The sequence below is a fragment of the Plecotus auritus genome (assembly GCF_963455305.1).
Source record: "Plecotus auritus genome assembly, chromosome: X".
NCBI lineage: Eukaryota > Metazoa > Chordata > Mammalia > Chiroptera > Vespertilionidae > Plecotus > Plecotus auritus.
In genome coordinates, this window is record NC_137784.1 from 132,000,269 (window position 1) to 132,027,292 (window position 27,024).

Genomic DNA, 27,024 nt, shown 5'->3' on the forward strand with positions numbered 1-27,024 from the left:
GTAGGCTCCGCCCACGGCCGCTTTCTGCCCCGCCCCACGAGCCGATGCTCAGATTCCCAGGACTAGGGAAGAAATGGAGCTTTGGAAGCGCAGGGAGGCGGGGCGAGGCCTTGGCGGGAAGACAAGGCGCTGCTTCTCTAGCCCGCGCGGTCCTCCCACGTCTCTTTGGTCCGGAAAGGGGTTGGGGTCCGACAGTGGGGAGAGGACGGGGTGGGGCGCGGTGCGCCCGGGCTCCGCCTCCCGCGCCTCCTCCGCCTCCCGCCCCTCCTTCGCCTCCTCCCTTTCCCCCGACTCGCCCCTGGGGAGGGGTGGGTGGGTGGGGATTCTGGGCGGGTGGCGGAGTCACTGTCGCTTCAGCCGGGCTGTGGAGAGGACGGACGCGCCTGGTGCCCCGGGGAGGGGTGCCACCAGGGTAGGAGGAGGAGGTGGAGAGGAAGAGACGCCCTCTCTCCTTGAGCCCTCTCGAGGTTCTGACCCCAGGGGCGAGGAGACTGATAAGTTCCTCCACTCCCCTGCCTGAAGAGGCCGCGACCCTGGAGGGACCTGAGCCCACCGCACCAGGGGCTCCAGCACCGCCCCAGTGGCCTGGAGCAACAGCCTCAGGGACCACTGCAAGATTTCCAGTTGCCTAGACAACGAGCCGGGGTCCGAGCAACAACCCTTCCAGCCACCCGCCTCAACTGCTGGCTCAGACACCAGTCCCAGCCCCGTGCATCCAGCCCAGGTGACATGCCGGTGCTCTCCACCCCCCGGTCCTCGCGGGTGACCACGCTGAAGCGCACAGCTGTGGTCCTGGCCCTCACGGCCTATGGAGCCCACAAAATCTACCCCTTGGTGCGGCAGTGCCTGGCTCCATCCAGAGGCCCTCAAGTGCCTGCAGGGCAGTCCACGCAGGAGGCCTCCGGGGCCACTTCGGCCACAGGGGCCAAGGCCGGTGTGAACCGTGTGTTCTTGCAGCGACTCTTGTGGCTCCTGCGGCTACTCTTCCCCAGGATCCTGTGCCGGGAGACGGGGCTTCTGGCGCTGCACTCAGCCGCCCTGGTGAGCCGGACTTTCCTATCAGTATATGTGGCCCGCCTGGACGGTCGGCTGGCCCGCTGCATCGTGCGCAAGGACCCGCAGGCCTTTGGTTGGCAGCTCCTGCAATGGATCCTTATCGCCCTCCCAGCCACCTTCATCAACAGTGCCATCCGCTACCTGGAGGGCCAGCTGGCCCTGTCTTTCCGAAGCCGTCTAGTGTCCCATGCCTACAGCCTCTACTTCTCCCAGCAGACCTACTACCGAGTCAGCAATATGGATGGGCGGCTTCGCAACCCTGACCAGTCCCTGACAGAGGATGTGGTGACCTTTGCTGCCTCTGTGGCCCACCTGTACTCCAACCTGACCAAGCCACTCCTGGATGTGGCTGTGACCGCCTACACCCTGCTTCAAACGGCTCGCTCCCGTGGGGCCGGCACGGCCTGGCCCTCAGCCATTGCTGGCCTCGTGGTGTTTCTCACAGCTAACGTGCTGCGAGCCTTCTCACCCAAGTTTGGGGAGCTGGTGGCAGAGGAGGCGCGGAGGAAGGGGGAGCTGCGCTACATGCACTCTCGCGTGGTGGCCAACTCAGAGGAGATCGCCTTCTATGGGGGCCATGAGGTGGGGCAGGTTGGGGTGCTGAGCATGGAGGAAAGCATGTGGCTGGGAGGCCCAGGGGCAGGCAACTGTGAGTGGTGGGGAAAGCCAGGGCTGGCTAGAGTTGATGCCAGAGGTATGAGCAGACCACAGGAGAGGGAGACTGGGATGATGACCAGGGCTTGGGACAGCCCAGATTTAGGCACAGAAATGGAGAAGCAGGAAGGCTGGGTGGGGACTGCCCTGGGCCGGCTGCCTGGCCACTTCTGCTTCCTCTCCTCAGTGAGGCTGTCCTGGTCTTGGAGCTGCTTGGGGCTGCGGATCCTAGCGGTTTGAGATGCTAGAGCTCCTGGCTCGCCCCATTCCTGCAGTCAGCTGGAAGGAGGCTCCTGCTGTCTGGGATCAGGGATGGTGGAACGTGGCCTGTTGCCCGGCCCCTCCTGGGCCCCAGGGCCCTTTGAAGGCCAGCGTCCAGCTAAGCTGGCCAGCCAGGCAGGCAGGCATTACGGGCATGACTCAGCCCAAGCGGAGTTTAACAAGCAGCACCCAGCGCGGCGGCCTCAGCAGTGGCCGCGCTTCTCCGCCTGAGCACAAGGGCCAGCCGGGCTGCAGGCTCGGCCGCCTCCCTGAGGCAGGGATGCAGGGCCCAGGCCGCCACCTCAGCGAGACGTACTTCCTGCCCGCCCAGTGGCCACCCAGCCCCTGGCGTGGCCGACCTTCCGCCTGTGTCCCAGGGCTCAGCTCCCCAGTGGGCCGGGGCGGGGATAGGGGCAGGGTCGACCAGGGAGCTGGGCGCTGGGAAAGGTTACTGCAGGCCAATGCTCCCTTTATCTCGCCTCGGCCCCTCCCCTTCCTCGTGCCTGGGGTTGCAGCTGCCTCCGGGCCCTGCTCTCCTGCTCCCCTGCTCTGTGCAACTATGGTTTCGGTTCCGAGTACTCGGGGGGGAGGGGTGCAATGACATCCACCTCCTGAAGGCCTATGTGTCTTCCCTGGGTCAGGTGGCCTCTTGCCCCTGGGCCTTGTCTCACTGGCTGTGCATCGGACTCCAGATTAGGAGAAAAGCGCCTACTCTGCAGCAACCCCCTCCCGTCCTCTCGCGCACGCGGGCTGCAGGGCCTTGGCAGGCAGCCGTGGCCTTGGGTGAGGCGCTTGGCACATTACCCGCAGCTACATTGTCAGCCCCAGCTGGCACTCCTGCCAGCTCCCAGCACGAGTCAGGATTGCCAGGGTGCTCAGAGGAGGCGTGCTCACTTCAGGAACAGGAGATTGGGCTTGAGGCAGAACCACAGGATGCAGAGGACCTACCTATATGGTGAGGGCAAAAGAGATCACTGGCTCTTTGAAGAACTTCCTCTGGGCTAGCTTCAGGAAGTAGCATGTTGGCCAGAGGGTTCAATGGGGGGGGGGGTGCTTGGGAGGGCAGTATGCGTTCTCAGTCTGTCTCTTTAGGCCTCTGCCAATGGGCTGGAAAGCAGCGTGGGATAACAGGCCCCCATGGGTGGGTTGATTTTCCTTATTGTGCAGACATGTGGCTCCTCCCAGTCCCACTGGCTGGTGTCCCAGTGGACACTGGCCCAGAACAGGTTAGGGTAGAGGTGCCTGACTGGCTTGTGGGCAGACAGCAGAGTATTCTGTTTTTATTGAGCTTTCAAAGAAGAGCGTTATTTAAACACAAATGCACCCACATAGATACACACTGCAACCTCTTATTGGCTTGAGAGCAAGATAAACTTTTCTTTAAAAAACATTTTTTTTATTGATTTCAGGGAGAGGGAGAGAGAGATAGGAACATCAATGATGAGAAAGAATCATTGATCAGCCACCTCCTGCACACCCCACACTGGGCATCGAGCCCGCCACCTGGGCATGTGCCCTGACCGGGAATTGAACTGTGACCTCCTTGTTCATAGGTCGACGCTCAACACAATGGGCCACACTGGCCGGGCAGTAAACCTTTCTTAATAAGTCAAAAGCATCATTTACAAAACTCTGGTTCTCCTGATGGCTCTGCCAGAGTGGCCCAAATTCCACACCTCTTGCTACCTTCAGCTTGTGTGAGCTTGGGCAGGTCACTGCCTCTCGGGGCTTCTGTAGTATTCTACTGTACAATAGAAATGAGAATACAGGTAGAGCCAAAACCGGTTTGGCTCAGTGGATAGAGCGTCGGCCTGCGTACTGAAGGGTCCCAGGTTCGATTCCGGTCAAGGGCATGTACCTTGGTTGCGGGCACATCCTCAGTGGGAGGAGTGCAGGAGGCAGCTGATCGATGTTTCTCTCTCATTGATGTTTCTAGCTCTCTATCCCTCTCCCTTCCTCTCTGTGAAATATCAATAAAATATATTTTAAAAAAAGAGAGAGAATACAGGTAGAGTAGCATGTGGTGAGAATCAAATGGAGAGTCAAATGCGAAAGCACTTGGCTAAGGAAATGGTGCCCAGGCTGGGCAGGTGTTGTCAGTCAGGGGTGGAAAGGCAGAGCTGGGATGCATGCTCCTGTACTGAGCCAAGAATCCATGACCCAGTGGCCCCCTTGCCGTGACCACTTCCTGACATCTCCAGCCTACCTGCCTACCTGGATGCTGCTGCCCTGGGAGAGCCTCTTTCTCTCCCATTCCCTTTCCTGCTCTCTCTTCTCCAGGCCTAAGATGGCAGGTGGTGGCCAGTGCAGGAAGGGGGAGGGGCGGGGAAGACAGGGAGGCCCACCTCACTGGAGTCCTCAGTTGGCCAGCAGGGGGGCAGGCCTTTGGGGCTGGCTCAGGAGCATGCCCTCCGGGTTGCAGTGGGAAAATGAAGTGGAAGTTTCTCACCCAGAAGATCCCTGGGGAAGGTAGTAAGAGGTGGGGCCTAAGTAGACTGTTGAACCAAGTTCTTCAAAATGAAGTACTGCTTTTTGCTTCGTTCAGGTTAGTCCTCCAGCAGTTACCCAAAAATACAGGCAAGGTGGCTGGCTGTCCTTGGCCCATGTCCAGAAGTTGCCCAGGGCAAAGAGAAGGGCATAGTGAGCTTCCCAACCAAATAGGTAGTGGAAAGAGGGAACCAGAATAAGCGTCTGCAGGTGAGGTCATGAATCCCTTCATCATCACTGTACCCCAGTGCCATGATGTTAGACAATCCCATACTGTCTCCCCCACCGCACCCCGCCCTGAGTTTGAGACCTTTCGACTGTAAACGTGGCCCAGTCGTAACCCCCAGCTCTCAACCTTTTCCTGGCCATCAGATGACATGGCGCAGGTGTACTTGAAGATTGGGACCTCTTGCTATTGTCCCCATGTTAGCTACCATGAGGCCTCTCAGGCTCTTTCTGTCACCCCCGCCCTGGCAGGTGGAGCTGGCCCTGCTGCAGCACTCCTACAAGGCCCTGGCTTCACAGATCAACCTCATCCTGCTAGAGCGCCTGTGGTATGTCATGCTGGAGCAGTTCCTCATGAAGTATGTGTGGAGCGCCTCAGGCCTGCTCATGGTAGCAGTCCCCATAATCACCGCCACTGGCTACTCAGAGTCAGGTGAGAGTCGGCACTCCCAGGGGGTCGGGGCAGGGCCCAATGCTCAGCTGGTCCATCTCCCCCTGAGCCCTGGCTTCCTGGCAATCATTCTCCCTTGCTGCCTTCCCCTGTGAGTCTTCCCTTTACAGCATCTCACACTTCTCGGTACTGCTCAGCTGAGCACGGGGACTGACCCCTCACCAGGTGCAATACCCTCAGCCAGCTGTGCCTACCCTCAGCCCAACTGTGACCGGAAGGTGGGAGAATGGGGAAGTACCTTGAGTGAGCCCCTTCCTCCCTGGGCCTTGACTTTCCCAGGCCTCAAACAACTCTGGCAGGTTTCAGAGGCTGACCTCTGCCCTAAGGCCTGGGGGGATCGGGAAGACTGTTCTGCCTGTTACTTTAGCAACCGGATTATCAGGATTCTGGTTTTGTTCCTCTACTGGTTTGCAACATATTCCTTCTATTTGCAGTCTTTTCAGGTTGCCCTTTCAATAGTTAACTTCTGTGCAAACGAAAAACAGTCTAGGTCAGCGATTTTCAACTGGTGTGCCGCGGCACACTGGTATGCCGCAAGATTTTTTAAAACATGCAATACCTGACCATTTAGTCAGGGACACTGAACTCATTTCCCTTAGGTTGTCAAATAAAAAAAAAATAACAACAGCCCTGACCGGTTTGGCTCAGTGGATAGAGCATCGGCCTGCGGACTGAAGGGTCCCAGGTTCGATTCCGGTCAAGGGCATGTACCTTGGTTGCGGGCACATCCCCAGTGGGAGGTGTGCAGGAGACAGCTGATTGATGTTTCTAACTCTCTATTCCTCTCCCTTCCTCTCTGTAAAAAATCAATAAAATATTTTTAAAAAATAACAACAGCCAACACAACAATAGCCGTCCAGTGTGGATCAAAATTATATCTATGTTTTTTGTCAGATCGGCAAAAAATATAGTATATTTTTGGTGTGCCACAGAATTTTAGTAATTAATGTGTGCCATGAGATGAGAAAGGTTGAAAATAGCTGGACTAGGTTAATCCAATGGCTCCTCCTCTTCCTGGTCCTTAGAACACTAACACAAGGATCAGCCCCGCTGACGTGTTATAGTCCAGTGTCACAGTTGCATTCCTGTGTGGGGGTTTTTTTGTTTGTTTGTTTTGGATTTTTTAATATATATTTGTATTGATTTCAGAGAGGAAGTGAGGAGAGAGAGACAGAAACATCAATGATGAGAGAGAATCATTGATCGGCTGCCTCCTGCATGCCCCACACTTGGGATTGAGCCTGCAACCCAGGCATGTGCCCTGACCAGGAATCGAACCGTGACCTCCTGGTTCATAGGTCGACGCTCAACCACTGAGCCACACCAGCTCATTCAAGTGTATTTTTACTTGTCTATTGCTATTGGGCTGATGCATGTCTAAATTCATCACCATGTTTACCGAATTCTCTGCTCACCAGTCCTTTCCCACAGCCTAGTCACCTTCCTCCAGATAGACATCTTTCAGAAGTTCTTTCTCTAAAGCTTTCATGAAGGACACTTCACAATTATTTTGTTGTCTGGAAATGTCTTTATTTTACCCTTTTCCCCAAACTAAAGATTAGCTGGGTATGGGAGCCCAGGAAGATAGTTATTTGCTCTCAGCCACTGACAATATTCCATTGTCTCTGCTGGAAAATCTGTTATCAGTTTAACTCCCCACCGCAGCCTGCATTGTCTCTCCATTGCTTTTAGATTTACTTTCTCTGCTAGTCTGCTATTTCACTTGTGTTACCCTGTGTTACCCTGTGGGTTTCTGTTTATCCTGCCTTCGAATATTCAGATTTTTTAATTGGTCAGGAAAATTCTCAGCTGTTACCTTTTCAAATATTGACCTTTTCCTTCTGAACTCCTGCTGGACGTCCTCCCTCCTCTGTGGCTCTTCCACTCTTACTATTTCCCATCTAGAACTACCTGTGCTGAATCCTGGGAGATTTCTTCAGATCTTCTTCTCACTCACTCGCCCATTTTCTCTTCAGCCAAGTCTCATTTGATTTTTTTTTATTTTAAATTTTTTTTATTGATTTCAGAGAGAGGAAGGAAGAGGGAGAGAGAGATAGAAACATCAATGATGAAAATCATTGATTGGCTGCCTCCTGCACGCCCCACACGGGCATGTGCCCTCACCAGGAATTGAACCTTGACCTCCTGTTTCATAGGTTGATGCTCAACTACTGAGCCACGCTGGCTGGGCTCATTTGAATTTTTAAAAAAATTTAGTGACTACTTCTATCAAGTTCTATTTGATTATCTTTCAAATAGAAATTTGAAAATAGAAATTTTCATTTTCAAATAGAAATTTCAAATTGTTTTGGCAAGTGTCTGATTTTCTCATCTTTTGACTGCTCCTTTTATGCTATATATCATATTAATGATACACAATCTCTATCCTGCTATTGGGTTATCAGAATTCTTGGGGGTATAAGCCAGCTTGATCTTTCATCTGCCAATCTTCACTCATGGTAGATTCTTTCCGTGAGTTTGTTTGTTTTTCTTTTTTTAAATATTTTTATTAATTTCAGAGAGAGGGAGAGAGAGATAGAAACATTGATGAATCGGCTGCCTCCTGCAGGCCCCTAATGGGGAATCAAGCCCGCAATCCAGGCATGTGCCCTGATCAGGAATCTAACTGGAAACCTTTTGGTGCATAGGACAACGCTTAAGCAACTGAGCCACCCCTTCTGGGTTTGTTTTTCATCCTCACCCGAGGATATGTTTTTACTGATTTGGGGAGAAAGTGAGAAACATCGAAGTGAGAAACATTGGTTGGTTGACTCCCATAAGCGCCCCAAGTGGAGATCGAACCCACAACCTAGGTATGTGCCCTGATGAGGAATCAAACCCACAACCTTTTTGGTGTATGGGAGGATTCTCCAACCAACTGAGCCACCTGGCCAGGGCTCCTTGTGATTTTTGCCACAAGACTTTCCTGGGAACCCTATATGGCCTAACAAGAGGGTACAATTCCCCCAGTGCATATTGGCTTTTGTTTTGGCAAAGCACTCCTGGTAATTAACCACTTGGAGGCCATTTTCATATTCACCACTCCGTTTGGGGAGGAGGAGTTCCTGAATTTGGCGGTAGTATTCATTTGAACCCCAGACACATAATTACCAATTCTTAGAGGTGACCTTTTGTTCCCTGCACCTAGAGCTCTGGCTACATGACCTATCTTCTCAGTCTCTAGAGATTTCACTGGTGTACCTGGCTGCTGGCTTCTCTGTGGGCTCCTGGGAATTTGCCTTGCTTTCCTACCAGTATAGCACTGTTTTCTTTTTATTGATTGATTGATTGATTGATTGATTGATTTAGAGAAAGAGGGAGGTGTTGTTCCACCTATTACTGCATTCATTGGTTGATTCTTGTATGTGCCCTGACCAAGAATGAAACTGCAACCTTGGTGAATGGGGACAACACTCTAACCAACTGAGCTACCCGTCCTGAGCTATAGCACAGCTCTGCTTTCAAAGGTGTTCTAGTTAATGCAGTTTGGTAGTAAGGGTTTTCAGTTATGTAGAGAAAGAGCCTAAATCTCCCTATTGGCAGCTCTGCCTTGGGGCCTCCTGTAGGTACCCTCAGCTGTCTGTCCCTCTCTGGGTGACCCCAAGAGAAAGGATCTAATTAGAGGGGGGTAGTTACTTTCCACCAATGGGCCTCTGTTAAGAGTGGCCCTGATTTTTTTTTTTTAGCAATCAAGTGAAGCTTTATTAAAACATTTCACTGGAAGTTAAAACAAATGGGAGCAATGAAATATTGGCTCTGCCATTAGCTATTCAAAATAATTGAGGAGAACATATTTGGATGTAATGGGAAAGTAAGCATTAGGAGGAGTGGCAGGCATTAAAAAATAATAGAAATCAGCAATTCTTGTATAAAGACATCAGGTGGGATCTATGGCCCTGGGCAGGTCGAGTTCCACTGTGCTTCTTAGAGACACTGCTGGAAAGAAGGTGAATGCCAGTAGCCACTGCTGCCATCATTTCTGTTACTGGGCAGTCTCATCCAACCCTGGCTGTGAGAACTCTGAGGGCACATGACCGGAAGTACCAAGGCAGGCCTACGGAGCATGTGACCCCAGAGCTTGGGCACCATGACACCTTCCCTAGTTCCCTCCCTCCCCCACTGGTTCCCACCTATTTCATTTCCTCTTACTGGCTTCAAGCTGTGAAGGGTCCTGGTGGCACTTTGTCTTCCAAAAGTGGCCCTGATTTAGGCACAGGTGCCAGAGCCAGTCAGCATACCTGGTCCAGAACATGGGGAGAAACTCATGAGGAAACAGACCTATGGTTTCAGGAAGCACCTGCAGCCACTTCCCTCTGCGCCTGGCATTGGGCACAGCTTGGCCTGCATAGCACCTGAGGCCTCTCCCTCCCCTGAAGCCCTAGGGCTTTTTGGATCCTCTGCTATGTCAGACTTCACAGTGATTTAAGAAGCATGAGCGCCTGTCCCCAGCCTCTTAGCTTTTATAGACAGTTGCCTGTGAAAATGTGCAATTCTCCTGTCTTGCTCATTCCACTTCTGTCTCACTAGCGTCCTTGCTATTGCCCCCAAACACCAGGCAGGCTTCTGCCTCAGGGTTTTGCAGATGCTGCTCCCTCTGCCAGGAATGCGCTTTCCTCTGATGTCCTGCCCTCCTACTAGCAGACTTTTGCTCATGGGCACCCTCTAGATGAGGCCTGCCCTGCCTGTGACCCTGCCTCTCTCTTCTCCTTCACCACCTCCCTGTTCTCCCAAGCACTGAACACCCTATCTCTTTTTTTAAAAAAATAAATCTTTATTGTTCAGATTATTACAGGTGTTCCTCTTTTTTTTTTTTTTTGCCCCATAGCTCCCCTCCACCTGATTCCCCACCCCACCCCATGCCCTTACCCCCCGCCACTGTCCTCATCCATAGGTGTAAGATTTTTGTCCAATCTCTTCCCGCACCCCTCACACCCCCTTCCCCCTGAGAATTGTCAGTCCACTCCCTTTCTATGTCCCTGATTCTATTCTATTCATCAGTCCATTCTGTTCATCAGATTTTTTATTCACTTGATTTTCAGATTCACTTGCTGGTAGGTATGTATTTGTTGTCATTTTGTTGTTCATAATTTTTATCTTTGCCTTTTTCTTCTTCCTCTTCTTAAAGAATACCCTTCAGCATTTCATATAATCCTGGTTTGGTGGTGATGAACTCCTTTAGCTTTTTCTTGTCTGTGAAGCTCTTTATCTGACCTTCAATTCTGAATGATAGCTTTGCTGGGTAGAGTAATCTTGGTTGTAGGTTCTTGTTATTCATCACTTTGAATATTTCTTGCCACTCCCTTCTGGCCTGCATAGTTTCTGTTGAGAAATCAGCTGACAGTCCTATGGGTACTCCCTTGTAGGTAACTAACTGTTTTTCTCTTGCTGCTTTTGATATTCTCTCTTTGTCTTTTGCTCTTGGCATTTTAATTATGATGTGTCTTGGTGTGGTCCTCTTTGTATTCCTCTTGTTTGGGGTTCTCTGCGCTTCCTGGATTTGTAAGTATTTTTTTCACCAGGTAGGGAAAGTTTTCTGTCATTATTTCTTCTAATAGGTTTTCAATATTTTGCTCTCTCTCTCTCTTCTGGCACCCCAATAATTCAGATGTTGGTATGCTTAAAGTTGTCCCAGAGGCTCCTTACACTATCTTCATATTTTTGGATTCTTTTTTCTTTTTGTTTTTCTGGTTGGGTGTTTTTTGTTTCCTCATATTTCAGATCTTTGGTTTGATTCTTGGGGTACGTTGATCTACAGTTGAGTTTCTGTATATTCTTTATTTCAGACAGTGTATGCTTAATTTCTGACTGGTCCTTTTCCATTTTTTTGGCATTCTCATTAAGGTCCTTGAAGGTCTTGCTAAGCTCCTCGGAGGTCTCATCAAGTTTCTTGGCGGTTTTTAGAAGATTCTTGAGTAACCTTATAAATGTGGTTTTGAACTCTATGTCCAGTAGTTTGCTTTCCTCCATTTCTTTCATTCATGACATGTTTCTTTGTCTCCGCATTTTGTTGCTTCCCTGTGTTGATGGAGTGGTTTTCTGTGGTAGGTGACCAGTGGTTCAGCCTATCACCTGAGGTGGACACTCTTGGTGCACCCCTTTGTGGGCTGAGTGCAAAGTTTTGGTGTAGTTAAGCCTTGATTGCTGTTGGTACACTGGGAGGAATTGACCTCCAGGCCAATTGGCTGTGAGGACCCACTGTGTCTATAACGGAAGAACTGCTGTGCTGGAGACACGCTTATGGGGTAGGACTTGCTTCAGTGGGGCTTTAGTGCTCACTGAGTCTGCCTCTGGAATGTGTCACTTATGGATGTGAGTAGTTGAAATCTGGTGTCGTCTCACACTGACCACTAGATACACTAGCTTCTGGATCTCCAATGGGGTACAGGTCAGCTACTGTCTGAGGCCATCCAGCAGGCGCTACAGTGAGAACTACAGTTTTCTCCTCTTTGCTTGGGGTTTGGAAGTTTTGGAGCTGTCTGACCAGAGCTGCAGTTTGTTAGGTTAAGCTGCGATAGGGCAGACCATTTATATGTAAAAGCTGCTGCGTGGAGCTTGGGTGGGTTTGTAGATTGTGTGGGGCGGGGTCTCAGGGAGTCACTAGGCTAGGGCGTGGCAAACAGCGATGGCTGCCAGTCAGCTGTCTCTGTGTCTCTGTGTTTCCAAGTCCCCGCGTCCCGTGCCCCAGCGCAGTAAACAATGATTGTTGCGCACACCTCTGCAAGAAAGCCACCCTCACTTTCCAACCCAATGGCAGACAGACCAGCTTCTCTCCGTAGGAGTTTGGGTCCCCAGCGTCTCCCCAGAAACTGGAGTTCAGAGTAATCGGGAGCTTGTCTCCCTTCGGGTTGAAAAAAGCAGCGCACCCAGTTGCCCGCCACCAGCCCAATTCGCGCGCCTCCGTACCTCAGCTTTTCAGCGTTTGTGCACGTCTCAGTGCTCTTTTCTCTTTCCTTCTAGTTGTAGAACTTCTACTCAGCCAGCTTTTCCGTGGTTCTGGGTGATAGACGTTTTGTCTTTTAGTTGTAGTTTTGAAATTGTTGTGTGAGGCAGCAGTTTAGGTGTTTACCTATGCCACCATCTTGGTTCCTCTCCACCCTATCTCTTTTACTTCTCTGGTTTATAGTTCCTCTGCCCTTTTGTTTATTTATTTATTTATTTTAAATACTTTTTTTAAATTAATTTTTTACAGAGAGGAAGGGAGAGGGATAGAGAGTTAGAAACATCGATGAGAGACAAACATCGATCAGCTGCCTCCTGCACACTCCCTACCGGGTATGTGCCCACAACCAAGGTACATGCCCTTGACCGGAATTGAACCTGGGACCCTTGAGTCCGCAGGCCAATGCTCTATCCACTGAGCCAAACCAGTTAGGGCCTTTTATTTATTTTTATTTTTTTAGTGTAGGAGGGGTTCTTTAAAATATATTTTTATTGATTTCAGAGAGGAAGGGAGAGGGAGAGATAGAATGAAACATCAATTATGAGAGAAAATCAGTGATTGGCTGCCTCCTGCAGGCTCCACACCGTGACCTCCTGGTTCATAGGTCAGTGCTCAGCAACTGAGCCACATCAGACCCCCTCTGCCCCTTTAGACTGGGAGGTCAATGAGGGCAGGGATTTTTGTCTGTTTTGTCCCTGCTCCAGGTGCTTCAAGGAGGCTCAGAGCACTGGGGGCCAGTGGGAGGATGCAGGCATTTATCAACTGAGGAATATGTAGATGCCTTTATCCTACTTGCCTCCTGGCCTGCAAAGCTGGAGGGCCCAGGGGAGGGGCAGCCTCACCATGAATGGCTGCTGGGTGTCCTGTTGTGGGGCCTTGGTCTTAGCTGCCATAGGGCAGTTTACTCTATCTCCAGGGAGGTGCCAGCTGTGGCCAGGATGCCCAGGCACCTGCAGACCCTTTCACTTTATGCGTAATCACTGTGGAGCTCTCAGGACATCCTGGGAGGAGGGCTTGTGTCCCTCTTCCTGTTAGGGGCTGTGTCCCTGGGGACACAGTGGGAAGGAGGCCCATAACCTTCGACTGTCACAATTCATGACCCACTCCCCTGTCCAGTTCCCTGGATTCTTGGGTCAGGCCCCAGAAGGTGGTGTGAGGCCCTCTAGCCAGCCATCGAGTCCCCTTTCTACCGCACCCTGCACCCTCATTGTTCTGAAGGCCATCTGCCCTGAGACAACTTCCTGCCCCACCCATAACCATATCCCTGAGGCTTCTCTCTCTGATCCATCTAAGCCCCTGGATACAATCCTTCCCACTACTTCGGCCTCAGGAGCCCCGGCTTCCCCTGGATAGCCCCAGTGGGTACTGCTCACCCACCCACACCCAGTACCCTCAGAATCAGCATTCCATTGCTCCTTGCCAACATTTCTAGAACATTCCTTATATAAAAGCCCTGCCCCTTTGGGTGTTCCAAGGGTCAAGGAAGTCAAGGCCACTGACAAGAGAGGGTTGAAGTGAGCAACCATGGGGCCTAGATGGAGACAAAAGCAAGTCAAGACAGGAGCGGGCTTCAGGGAGAAGTTGGGACATGTAGGACGGCCGTTCTCATGGAGGCCACAGGGGGAGGTGAGGGAGAAATGGTTATGGGTGGGGCAGGGAGTTGTCTCAGGGCAGATGGCCTTCAGAGCAATGAGGGTGCAGGGTGAGGGAGAAATGGGGGCAGTAGTGGGCATCCAAAAGGGGATAGTCATGCACAGGAGGCTTGGGGGTGCAACAGCTCTGGGCATTAGAGGACAAGGTGCAGATGTGGCCTCAGAGGGGCTGCTATGAATAGGAAAGGACACAGGGCAAGGACAGTCTAGGGAGAAGGAGCTGGGTGTGGCAAGAAAGAAAGCCAAATGCCTAATGGCTCATTTTTTAAGTCTACGTTATTGAGATGTAATTAACATGCCATACACTTCAGCCTTTTAAAGTATTCAACTCAGTGGGTTTTATTTAGTTAGTTTTTATGGATTTTAGAGGAGGGAGAGAGAGACAGACAGACAGACAGACCCAGAGCAATGTGAGAGAGATATCGATCGGTTGCTTCTCCCACATGCCCGGACCAGGGATCAAAGCCGCAGCCTAGGTATGTGCCCTGACCTGGAATCCAACCCATGACCTTTCAGTGCACGGGATGACGCTCCAACCAACTGAGCCACACCCTCCAGGGCAGTGGTTTTTAATATATTCACATAGTTGTGCAACTATCACCAGCATCTAGGGACAGAACATTGTCGTCACCCAAGAAAGAAAACCTGGGCCCATTAGCAGTCACTTCCCACCCCACCCCCAACACCTGGCACCCACTAATCTTTGCCTCACTATGGACTTGCCTCTTATGGACACCTCATATAAATGGAATCTCACAATATGAAGCCTTGTGTGGCTGGCTTCTTTCACCCAGCAGAATGTTTTCAAGGTTCGTCCACGTTGTAGGATGAATCAGTGCTTCCTTCCTTTTAGGAATAATATCCCATTGTATTCGTGTACCACAATTTCTTTATTCATTCATTGATGGGCATTTGTATTGTTTCCACTTTTTGGTTGGTATGAAAATGGTACTATGATCATCTGTGTGCAAGTTTCTGCATGGACATATATTTTTGCTTTGCCCGGATATATACCTGGGAGTGAAATTGCTGGGTCATATGGTAACTCTCTGTTTAACTTTTTGAGAAACTGCCAAACTGGTTTCCACAGCGGCTGTACCATTTTACATCCCCGCCAGCAGTATATGAGGGGTCCAATTTCTCCACTTCCTCGCCAACACTTGTTATCTCTTTAATTATAATCCTCCTAGTAGGTGTGATGTGGTATCTCATTGTGGTTTTGATTTGCATTTCCCTGATGACTAATAACGTTGAGTATCTTTTCATGAGTTTATTGGCCATTTGTATATCTTAGACATACAAAAGAAATGTCTAGTAAGATATGTTGCCCATTGTTTAATTGGGTTATTTATCTCTTTGTTGTTGAATTGAAAAAGTTCTTTACATATTCCAAATACTAGATCCTTCTGAGATTATGATTTGCAGATATTTTCTCCCAGTCTGTAAGTTGTTTTTTCACTTTCTTGATGATTTCTTTTGGTGCCCCAAAGTTTTAAATTTTGGTAAAGATCATTTACGTGTTTTTATTTTATTGCTTGGACATTTGATATCATATTTAAGGAGCCATACCTAATCTGAGGACACGAAGACTTACCCCTGCCTTCTCCTAAGAGTTTTGTAGTCTCAGCTCTTACATACAGATCAGTGCTCCCCTTTGAGTTAGTTTTGGTGTGAGATAGGGGGGGTCATTCTTTTGCATGTGGATACCCATTCATCCCACCACCATTTGCTGGATAGACTCGTCTTTCCCCCAGTGGGTCCATTTTAATCTCCCACTGTCCTCGCCTCTCCCCTCTGCTGTGCTCCACAGATTCAGAAGCCGTGAAGAAGGCAGCCTTGGCGATGAAGGAGGAAGAGCTGGTGAGCGAACGCACAGAAGCCTTCACCATTGCCCGAAACCTCCTTACAGCTGCTGCGGATGCCATTGAGCGGATCATGTCATCCTACAAGGAGGTACCCCACCCCCACGAGTCCACCCCTACCATGCCCTCTATCCCACCCCTCATCTGGCAGCCGCTGAGCCAGGGTCCCCCTTCCTTCCTGCAGGTGACAGAGCTGGCCGGCTACACAGCCCGGGTACATGAGATGTTCCAAGTATTTGAAGATGTCCAGCACTGCCGTTTCAAGAGGCCTGGGGAGCCAGAGGATGCACAGGCAGGGGCCGGGGCTGTGGTCAGGTCTGGTGTCCGCGTGGAAGGTCCCCTGCAGATCCGAGGTAAGGGCGCCCTCCCTAGAGAGGTCCCACTGGTCCCTGCCCTCCCAGCACTGGCACCTCCCAGTGCCACCCAGAAGGTGGGCTCTTTAAGTTGTGCCCCCAAGGAGGGCTTCTTGGGCCAGTTGTGGCTCTCACTGCCTGGTCCCTTCCAGGTGCCCTGACTGGGATTTCTCTTTGCAAAAGAGGGGACGTGGTCCTCGAGTGGAGGGAGTCCCTTGCCCATACAGGCAGCAGGAGAAAGTTGAAGCCTACAGTAGGGGCCAGGATGCTGTGGAAGAGGGGCGCAGTGTCTGAGCCACCACCGAGGTGGTGCCAGGAGGGGACAGAGCAGGAGTTCCAGAGACCATAGAAACGGCTTGGCCCCTCCCCACACAGAGCACAGCATCAGACACTGGTGGGGGCGTGGGGGCTCTGCTTATAGGAAGACCCGCTGTACTTCCAAGGGGCCTTGTACCACACACTGGCATGCTGTTAGGGGTGGGGGGTATGTGGAACTTACCAGAAGGCAAAGGGAGTGCTATTGCACCCTAGCTTCCCTTTTTTTGTGCTCTCTCTCCAGGCCAAGTAGTGGATGTGGAGCAGGGGATTGTTTGTGACAACATCCCCATCATCACACCCACGGGAGAGGTGGTGGTGGCCAGCCTGAACATCAGGGTAAGTTGAGTGGGCTGGGCTGAACCATGGGGCCTGGCCTTCTGCATCTACAAGCCCCAGCCCTTGGCATCCAGCCTGGCTACCTGCCTGTGTTGTCAACAGCCGTTGTCCCAAGATCTACGTGGCAGGCGAGCAAAGGTCAAGGTAGAAGACCGATGTGTCTCTGCCTGTTAGCTGTGGGGCAATGGAGACAGAACTGATAAAAGACACTCGAGATTACTAGGATTAGCCAAGAGTCACCTGAAGGTTCCTGGCCTTATCGTAGCCAGCCCCACCCCCACCCCACCCCAGATCCAGAGAAGCCTAGGACTTAGGGACTCTGGTTTAATTCCAACTGTGGTGGAAGAGATTGCCCTCCACTGACCTGGGCTTGGGGTCCCACCCACCTGCTTCAAGAAGCCCCCAGTGCAGGTGTGTATGCTGGGTGCAGCCTGGCCCCCCATCTGTGGAAAGGAAGCCCTGGTGGCTGACATCCACTAGTCAACTGTGTCCCCAACCAGGACTTTGGTTGGGGAATGATGGAATGAAGGATAAACCTATGGGGGCGGGCAGAGAAAGAAGTGACAGGGAGTCATTTGTTCATTCATTTATTTATTCATTCAACCAGTATTTTTTGAGCTCCAGGATGGGCACTGGAAACCAGAGGTAGATCAGGGAGGCCCCTGCCCTCTGGGAGGCCCCACTCTGGGGGCCCTAAAATGTTACAAAGATCCCCAGTTAGACAGCTGCCCAGGGTCTAGCAGGGGCTATAGGGAGGGTAGTCACCGTCCCGTGGGAAGAGCAGAGGTCAGATGAAGCTTCATCCAGGAGCTTCCAGGCAGGTGGACAGCGTGGTGAAGAAGGCCTCTCTAAAAGAACAGGCAGGGAAAATGCAATGGAGTGGTGGGAGTGAGAAACAGGTTCAGCAGGAGCCATGGTTGGGCAGGGAGTATGTGGAAGATTTGAGTGGAAGGGCGGTGCCTGGGGCTCCTTTCTTTGATCTGCTGAGAGGAGCCCTGAGAGCCAGTTGGAGGCTGGGAACATGTTACAACCGCAAGCAGCACAGGACAGTGGTATGATCTCCCCATTGCCCGCAGCAGTGGTCACTCTTGGCTGGTTTATCCAAGGTGAATGGTTTCCATGCGGGCCCGATGGAAGCCCAACTAGACAAAGATCAGAAGCCCTAGTGAGCAGGGACTCAGCTGGGTAGGAAGCAAGGCCAGGCAAGGAGGTGGTGACTAGGGTGGAAGAGCAGGGGTGGGGGGCTGAGCAAGAGCTCTGGTCTGGCAGAGCTGGTGGTAGAGCTGGGCTCTGGAGCTGGGAGATATTGGGGAAGGGGAGCAGTTCTCAGCCAGATACTGGGGTGAGAAGGACAGCGGGAGAGATTCAGAGAAGGAAACGGAGCTCTCACACATCTGGAAGGAGGGAGGCCCAGGCCCCACCCGAAGGAGTTTATGGTCTAACGAAGGACCACAAAGTGAGGGGCTCAAACAATGGAAGTGGAATCTCTCCCAGTTTTGGAGCCTGCAACTCCAGACCAAGGTGTGTCCTGAGAGCAGTGAGGGAGAATCTGTTCCAGGCCATCCCAGCGGCTGGTGGTTGCTGACCACCATTGATGTTCCTTGGCTTCGCTTTAATCTCAGCCTCCATCTTCACATGGTGTTCTCCCTGTGTTTGTGGCTTTGTGGCCAAATCCCCCCTTTTTATAAATAAGGACACCAGTCACATTGGATTAGAGGTCAGCATACTCCAGGATGACCTCATCAAAATTGAACTAATTACAACTGCAAAAGCTATTTCCAAATAAGGTCACATTCTTAGGTCCTGGGGGGTAGGGCTCCAACACATGAATTTGGGGGGACACAGTTCAACCCCCACGCTGACCGAGGTAAGCCAGGGAAGGCCTCACATGAGCCACACTCAGATTGTCCAAGGACTTCAGAAGCCGGTAGGTGGCCCGAGGACAGCAGTTTCCCTGCCCTCTGACCCCTCCTTCCCGAACACCTACCTCCCCGCAGCTCCACTGGCCTTTTTTCACTAGCCAGTGAGCATCATGTGATTGGCCAATTGGGGAGTCTGAGCCCTTGACGCTGAGCCTGGGGGTTACAGTGGCATCTCTGTGGCTCCCTAGTATCCATGGGGGCAGTGAGAGGGCTTCAGGGAGCAGCTAGAGTTTACTGTCCACCTAGAACTCTAAAGAAAGCACCTTTCCTGCCCTGGCAGGTGTGGCGCACCCTGGCCAGTGTGCACAATGGTTAGAGCATCTGCCCCGGGGAACAGAAGAGTCACGGCTTCAATTTCCAGTCAAGGGTACATACCTGAGTTGCAGGTTTGACCCCAGACCCCAGTCTGGGTGCGTGCGGGAGGCAACCAATCAATGTGTCTCTCTGGCACCAGTTTCTCTTCTTTTTCTTTCTCTCTCCCCCTCTCCCTACATGCCACTCCCCCTCCCTCCCACTCTATAAAAAAATTTTTTTTATTGATTTCAGAGAGGAAGGGAGAGGGAGAGAGAGATAGAAACATCAATGATAGAGAATCATTGAACCATGATCCTGCACGCCCCCAGTGGGGGATCCATCCCCCAACTCGGGCATGTGCCCTGACCAGGAATCCAACCATGACCTCCTGGCTCATAGGTCAACACTCAACCATTCAGCCACACTGGTTGGGCCCCCAGGCAGTTCTTTAAGAGAAAATTCTGCTGGGGAAGCAAAATCACTTGGATTCCCGGTGAAGTGGGATGGGGGTGATATTGACTTTCTGGGGCTTGCACCCATTCATATGGCTGTGGCAGAATAGGCCCTCCTCCTGTTGGCCCCATATTCTGTGGTGTATGTTAGGGCCTTAAAGGGACAGGCTGGGGCCCAAAACAGGCATTCGATTAGGGCTCTGGATGCTGGACCGGGAGAGCCTACCCAGTGTGCACCTGGGTACAGGTAGTTGTCAAGGGCTGTCAGAAAGGCCAAAGGTGAGAGGAGAGAGGGCCGCACCCCCTGGGTACTACATGGCACTGCCTCCACAGGTGGAAGATGGCATGCACCTGCTCATCACGGGCCCCAATGGCTGCGGCAAGAGTTCTCTATTCCGGATCCTTGGTGGGCTCTGGCCCACCTATGGAGGCGTGCTCTACAAGCCCCCGCCCCAGCGCATGTTCTACATCCCCCAGAGGTGAGTGGTGCAGGGAGAGGGAGGGAGCCGGGGCCCCCGGCTGTGCCCCTTGCCCCTTTCCACCTGTGGAACTGACACCATGGAGATGGTAGAGCTTGGGGCCTCGGGAGAGGACAGCAAGATGCTGTCCCCAGAATCAGAGGAACTATGGAGCCTTCGCTTGCCCCTTACCATGCCCCCTCACCTGGTGACTTTACAGCTGCGGGGTGTGCATGCATGAGGGTGCACACTGCAGGGGGGGGGGCGTGTCTGTGTGCATGTGAACATGTGCATGTGTGTGCTGTGTCAATGCATGCACACATGTCTCTGAGTGCAGGGCGAGTGTGTGGTGTGCACATGTGAGTGTGTGGGCCTGGTGTGCATAGGCAGGTATGAGCACTGCCTAGAGCAGTTGTAGCGGGGTCTGTGGGCTTCAAGTTCTCCCCACCTCTGGCAGCCGGGGCTCATGGAGGAGCCCAAACAAACAGGGCGCGGGCAGGGCTGCCCGGCCCCTGGTGGACATGCAGCTTTCCCACAGGCCCTACATGTCCGTTGGCTCCTTGCGTGACCAGGTGATCTACCCAGACTCGGTGGACGACATGCGAAGGAAGGGCTATTCAGAGCAGCACCTGGAAGCCATTCTGGACATCGTGCACCTGAACCACATCCTGCAGCGGGAAGGAGGTAGGGGTGGGACATCCTCCTCTCAGCACCTAGGAGTGAGCCATCCATCCAGCAACCTGCCACCACCCCAGCCCCTGCCTCCCTCATCCATGATGCCAATGTGCTAGGTGCCCCAAGAGCCCCCCTAACAGAGAGGACTGACAGGAAGCCGGTGGCTCAGGCCGAGGGGGCGGGCATCCAGGTGGTGCTTGCCATCGGGTGAGATGCTCACAAGCTCGGGAGCTGAAGGGATAGGGGGGACCGAGAGCCCTCACAGGGAACAAAGCCCTTGGAAGGCTTTAGGCAGGGAAGTTACAGGTCAGTGTCGCATTTCATTAAGAGGACTGACCTCAGGTGTGGGGGCGTGGGCAGGGCAGCCAGGGAGGAGCCCACACTGGCGTCTGCGCAGAGGGCCTGGAGGGTGGGAGGCAGGAGCAGAGGTGGAGGGGATATCCGGTTTTTGCCTTGACCCTGGGAGGCTCCATCCCCTGGGAAGGAGAGGAGGGAGGGCAGCCTGGTGGCAAGAGAAGGCATTGGTCTGGGGCTTACCCCGTTTGTCTGCGAATGCCTGTGGGGCCTGTAGGCGAGGAGGAGAGGGCGGAACCCAGGGCGGGGCTGAGCTGACTTTCCTAGTGAAACCTGAGCCGCAGGCTTCCACTTCCTGCCTCTGCCTCTTAGGGGCAGCTTGACCTTGAGCCAAGACCTCACCTGAGCCTCTCTCCACCTGTAGAAGGGAGCAGGTACTAGTCCCTCCCTAAGAACCAGCATTAAATGAAACCACTGCCAGGGTCACAACACCTGCACAGGAGGAGGGCTGCCGGTGGTGGAGTCCAGGTTGCCAGTCATGCTAAAGCTTCTTCATCCCCAGCTTCCTCCTGGCCTGGCACAACCTCTTTGCTCCAGCCACCCTCCCCTTATAAGTGTACCCCTCCTGTCCTCCAGGCACCCCTCTGTGCCTGGGGTCCTTGAGGCCGACCATCATACCCTATTAGCATTGAGTTCAGCTGTCAATAACAGAAACATACACACACACACACACACACACACACACACACACACACACACACAGTGGCTCAAGTCACTCACAAATTTACCTTACTGTGACACAAAAGTCCTGAGGAAGGCAGGACACAGTTGGTGGGAGCAGCCCTGCTCTGTGTGGACCTTTGTTCCCAAAGTCACCAAGTCACCTCATGGTCCAAGATGGCTGTTCCTGCCGTCACATCATATCCCAGGCCATAGGATGGAGGAAGTAGGGGGAAATGGTATATGCCATCTGTCTCTTTTTTTAAATATGTTTTTATTGATTTTTAGAGAAAGAGGGAGAGAGAAACATCAGTTGGTTGCCTCCTGCAACCAGACTGGGGATCGAACCAGCAACCTGAGCAGGTGCCCTGACCGGGAATCAAACCGGTGACCTTTTGATGCACGGGACAACGCCCAACCAACTGAGCCACATCAGCCAGGGCAGTGCCATCTGTCTTTCTTCTTCTTCTTTTTTTTAATGTATTTGTAATGGTTTCAGAGAGGAAGGGAGAGGGAGAAAGATAGAAACATCAATGATGAGAGAGAATCATTGATCGGCTGCCTTCTGTACACCCTCCACACTGGGGATCGAGCCTGAAACCCAGGCATGTGCCCTGTCTGGGAATCGAACCTGGGACTCTTCAGTCCGCAGGCTGACACTCTATCCACTGAGCCAAACCAGCTAGGGCGTACCATCTGTCTTTTTTTTTAATATGTTTTTATTGATTTCAGAGAGGAAGGGAGAGGGAGAGAGAGATAGAAACATCAATGACAGAAACATCAATGATGAGAGAGAATCACCGACTGGCTGCCTCCCACACGCCCCCCACTGGGGATCGAGCCCACAACCCGGGCATGTGCGCCTGACCGGAATCGAACCCGGGACCCCTCAGTCCGCAGGCCGATGCTCGATATCCCCTGAGCCAAACCAGCCAGGGCTGCCATCTGTCTTTTAAAGGAAGCTCCGGAAGCTAGAAGCTGCCACATGTGTAACACTTAAACCCCATTGGCCAGGATGCAGTCACATATTCATATACCTCAAGACAAGCTAGGGAGTATAGTCTTTTTGAGGGTACCATGCACTCTTACCAAAACTTCTAGTTCTGTGGGGAGACAGAGTGGCAGGAGGTAAGGAGCCATTTCTGGTGAATCATACACACACCTGCTCATTCAGGCAGCTGCCTGAGCCTTACTGAGGGACTGGCACAAGGCAGCGATACAAAGGCCTGGTGCCTAGGGGTGAGAAGCCTTCTGGAGAGACCACGTCAGCCTTCCTGGGGCTGGCTCTTCATTGGCACCCTGTCAGGTCCTGGATGAGTTTGCTGGGGCTATTAGAACAAAGCACCACAGACTGAGCAGTTTAAACAGCAGCAATATATTAGCCCCAGCTCTGGAAGGCTCAAGTCCAAGATCAATGTGTCATCAGGGTTGGCTCCTTCTGAGGGCTATAAGGGAACATCTGTCCCAGGCCTCTCTCCTTGGCTTGTAGACAACCATCTTCTCCCTCTGTCTCCTCACATCATCTTTTCTCTGTTATATCTTTGTGTCCAAATTCCCTCTTTTTATAAGGACACTTATTGTATTGGATCAGGGCCCACCCTAGGGACCTCACTTTAACTTGATCACCTCTGTAAAGACCTTTTCTCCAAATACTGTCACCTTTTTTTTTTTAATATATTTTATTGATTTTTTACAGAGAGGAAAGGAGAGGGATAGAGAGAGAGAAACATCGATCAGCTGCCTCCTGCACACCTCCTACTGGGGTTGTGCCCACAACCAAGGTACGTGCCCCTGACCGGAATCGAACCCGGGACCTTTCAGTCCGCAGGCTGATGCTCTATCCACTGAGCCAAACCGGTTTCGGCTACTGTCACCTTCTGAGGTCCTGGGGGGTAGGACTTCTTTTGGAGGGGATACAATTCTGGTCTCAACTTCTTTTTGACTATTAAAATATCACCTACAGCCCAGGCGGTGTGGCTCAGAGGTTGAGTGTTGACCTATGAACCAGGAGGTCACAGTTCGATTCCCAGTCAGGGCACATGCCTGGCTTGTGGGCTCGATCCCCAGTGTGGGGCATGCGTGAGGCAGCCGATCCATGATTCTCTCTCATCATTGATGTTTCAGTCTCTCTCTCCCTCTCCCGTCTCTGAAATCAATAAAAATACATATTTTTAAAGTATCGCCTATAGACAGACAAGCACCCAGAGCACAAATAGTCAGCTGTTGACCTTCTCCAGAGTCATCTTCCACTGTCTCGTGTTCCCCAGCCCGCTCTCACCATGCCTACCACGCCCAGTGGGCCTGGGCCCTTGTTGAATTAAACAGAGCCCCTTTGTCCCCTGCATAGGTTGGGAGGCCGTGTGTGACTGGAAGGACGTTCTGTCAGGGGGCGAGAAGCAGAGGATCGGCATGGCCCGCATGTTCTACCATAAGTGAGTGGGCTGTCCAAGGTGCTAGGCTCCCTCGGGCACTGGCTGCTCTCCAGGCCCGTGGCAGAGACTAAGCAGCGGCTCAGCATGCATGCTCCCTGGGGCCTCCTCAGGGGGAAGGCAGTACTGTTAGGAGGCCCCAGCAAGAATTGGGCCCCAAGGGGTGGGGGGTTGGGGCCAGACCAGGTCAACAGCAATGGAGGGTCCACAGCCTCGCCCGCTCTGCCCCCACTCTCAAGGCCAAAGTATGCCCTCCTGGATGAATGCACCAGCGCTGTAAGCATCGACGTGGAAGGCAAGATCTTCCAAGCGGCCAAGGATGCAGGCATCGCTCTGCTTTCCATCACCCACCGCCCCTCCCTGTGGTAGGTGCCCTCCCTTCCTCCCTGGAGTCAAGGGGAGGGAGCACCCTTCCTGAATTCTACACCCCCACTGCTTTGGGGGGAAGCGGGGAGATGGTGCTGCCATCAGGGGAGCAGGGGACCTTCCACGCATCTCCTGCTGAGCAGCCTCTGCATCTCTGTCCCTGTCCCTCTCCCGGCCCAGGAAGTACCACACACACTTGCTGCAGTTTGATGGTGAGGGCGGCTGGAAGTTCGAGAAGCTGGACTCAGCCGCCCGCCTAAGCTTGACTGAGGAGAAGCAGCGGCTTGAGCAGCAGCTGGCGGGCATCCCCAAGATGCAGCAGCGTCTTCAGGAGCTCTGCCAGATCCTGGGCCAGGGCCCCAGGGTCGTCCAGGGCGCTGCCACCTGACAGAGGACCGTGGCTCTGGGCCCTCAGCCCCTGCCCCTCCCCGAGCCCTCGGATCATATGAAGGAAACAGCAGTGCCTGCCTACCCACACCCCCACACACACACCCAGCCCACCGCAGGCCCACCCTGCATGACTCTCCCTCTGCCCAGGCCTCCCTGCCACTGGCCTGGCTTGCCTAGATGACTGCCAGCGAAAGGGCGCGCCTGACCCTCATGCCCCTGCCCTTGGGCAAGGAGACATGGAAGGTCCTACACTGCTGCCCTCCCCAACCGTGCCCCTCCCCTGCCCCACCACGAATGTGACCTAGGCAGGGTAGCTGAGTCCTCTCTTTTCTTTGGAGCGGAGGAGAGGGGCAAGAGGTACCCCAACCCACACTACCAGGACAGTCCATACTGAGCCTCGGCATCTGTGGGGACTGGCCTCCAGAGACCGAGGTCCCCTTATGTCCTCCTTTTCAGTCCCTTGGAGACCCCATGGTCCATCCTTCTATTGCCACTGCCCAAGTGGTTGCCACAGCTCCACTGGACACCCTTCCTGTCATAGAAATGGCCAAATAGGACCCAGGGCCAGACTAGGGTCTCTGCTCCTTCTCCCCACCACTTGTCCCGAAGAGCTCTCGGGAGAAAGAATTGCACAACATTTCTCAGCAAGTGATAATAAGAATGTAGTCCCTGTCCCTCTCGGTCCCTACAAGCTAATTTATTGGATTCTTGTTTGTAGCCTTCTCGATTGCCAATGTGAGCACCCTGCTAGCAGGGGAGGCAGCCCAGGCTGCAGTCCTTCCACAGGTGGCCCAGCCTCTGAGCCAGCCCCAGCCAGCCTGTCACCCCACCAGCCTACACTGCCAGCTGCCACCAGGGGGGCCCAGGCCAGCCAGAGGGGGAGATGGACACTGTGCTAACATGAGTGTGGGCACCAGTGTTCCCAGCTCAGTGCCAAAGAGGGGTCAGCCAGAGAAGCTGTCTCCACAAAGCTAGCTCCTGCCCGAGAGGGAGACCCCACCGCTGCTGTGTGCCTTTCGGGGGTGGAGGGGGGCTCAGCCCTCAGGCCAGGAAGCCTCCCTCAGTCCCTCAGTAAAATCCGCCCATGGAAATTGTGTTCTTGCCTCCTGTTCTCTTTGTCTGGCCTGGCGTGGGGGAGACCCAGGGATGGGCAGCAGGGTGCCTGGAGGGAAGGAATAACCTCAGCCCCCACGCCACCTGAAGACACAGCTCAGCACATTCTGTGGCTGACATGCTGGGGGGGGAGGCGGATTCATCAACAACATCTCACAAAAATATTGGCGGAGCCCAAATAAGACTCTGGACCCAGCGCTGGGGTGAGGAGAAGAGGACTGATGCCAGGTCGCTGCATGAGGACTTCCAGAGAGATCCTATGGGAGAAATAGCTGCAAAGTGGGCTGGTTGGAGGAACACTAAGAGGAAGGGTCCTGACCCAGCCTGGCAAGGAGTAGCAGGGAAGACGTGCTTCTAGACCCTCTAGTAAGAGGGAACGTTTGTGCAAGGGCCAGGAGTGGATCAGGAGCAAGATTCGGGATATTGATGCTGAGTGCAGGGGAAGGGAGGGGCCCGGCCATCCCAAGGAGCCTGAACTTATTCCGGAGGCAACAAGAAGCCACTGAAAAGTTTTCAGCAGGATGCAAAACACATGGAGTTATGGTTATGGTAGGCTGTGTGGAGGGTTGTTTGGAAAGAGGTACACCACTATAAAAAGAATTCTATAAAAAGTTCTACCCAGCCAGCATGGCTCAATGGTTGAGCATCGACCTATGAACCAGGAAGTCGTGGTTCAATTCCCAGTCAGGGCACATGCCTGGGTCACAGGCTCAATCCCCAGTGTGGGGCGTGCAGGAGGCAACAGCTGATCAATGATTCTCTCTCATCATTGATGTTTCTATCTCTCCCTCTCCCATCCTCTCTGAAATCAATAAAATATATACTAGAGGCCTGGTGCATGAAATTTGTGCACTGGGGAGGGGGTCCCTCAGCCTGGCCTTCACCCTCTCACAGTCTGGGACCCCTTGGGGAACGGGCCTAAGCCGGCAGTCGGACCTCCCTCTCGCAATCTGGGATCCCTCACTCCTTACCACCTGCCTGCTTGCTCCTTACCACTTGGCTCACTGCTCCTTAGCAGCAGGCTCCTTACCGCTCAGCTTGCCAGCCATGAGCCCAGCTTCTGAGTGGCGCTCCCCCTGTGGGAGGCACTGACCACCAGGGAGCAGCTCCTGCATTGAGCATCTGACCCCTGGTGGCCAGTGTGCATTATAGCGACCGGTCATTCTGGTCGTTCCGCTATAATGGTCGCTTAGGCTTTTATTATATAGATATGTGTGTGTGTGTGTGTGTGTGTGTGTGTGTGTGTGTGTGTGTGTGTGTGTTTAAGAATGAAGTTCTGATCCATGCTACAACATGGGTGAACTGCAAAAACATGA

At 52.9% G+C, this 27,024-nt stretch overlaps 1 protein-coding gene across 1 annotated transcript; it reads left to right on the top strand.

Annotated features, from left to right (window-relative positions):
• The first annotated feature begins 331 nt into the window (after positions 1-331).
• Positions 332-25,691, top strand: ABCD1 (ATP binding cassette subfamily D member 1). Its single transcript, XM_080653270.1, has 10 exons — positions 332-1,638; positions 4,936-5,116; positions 15,537-15,679; positions 15,773-15,941; positions 16,501-16,595; positions 19,597-19,742; positions 20,260-20,405; positions 23,758-23,842; positions 24,079-24,204; positions 24,386-25,691. The coding sequence occupies exons 1-10, from the start codon at positions 730-732 to the stop codon at positions 24,591-24,593; spliced, it is 2,208 nt and encodes a 735-aa protein (XP_080509396.1). The 5' UTR covers positions 332-729; the 3' UTR covers positions 24,594-25,691.
• The last annotated feature ends 1,333 nt before the right edge of the window (positions 25,692-27,024 follow it).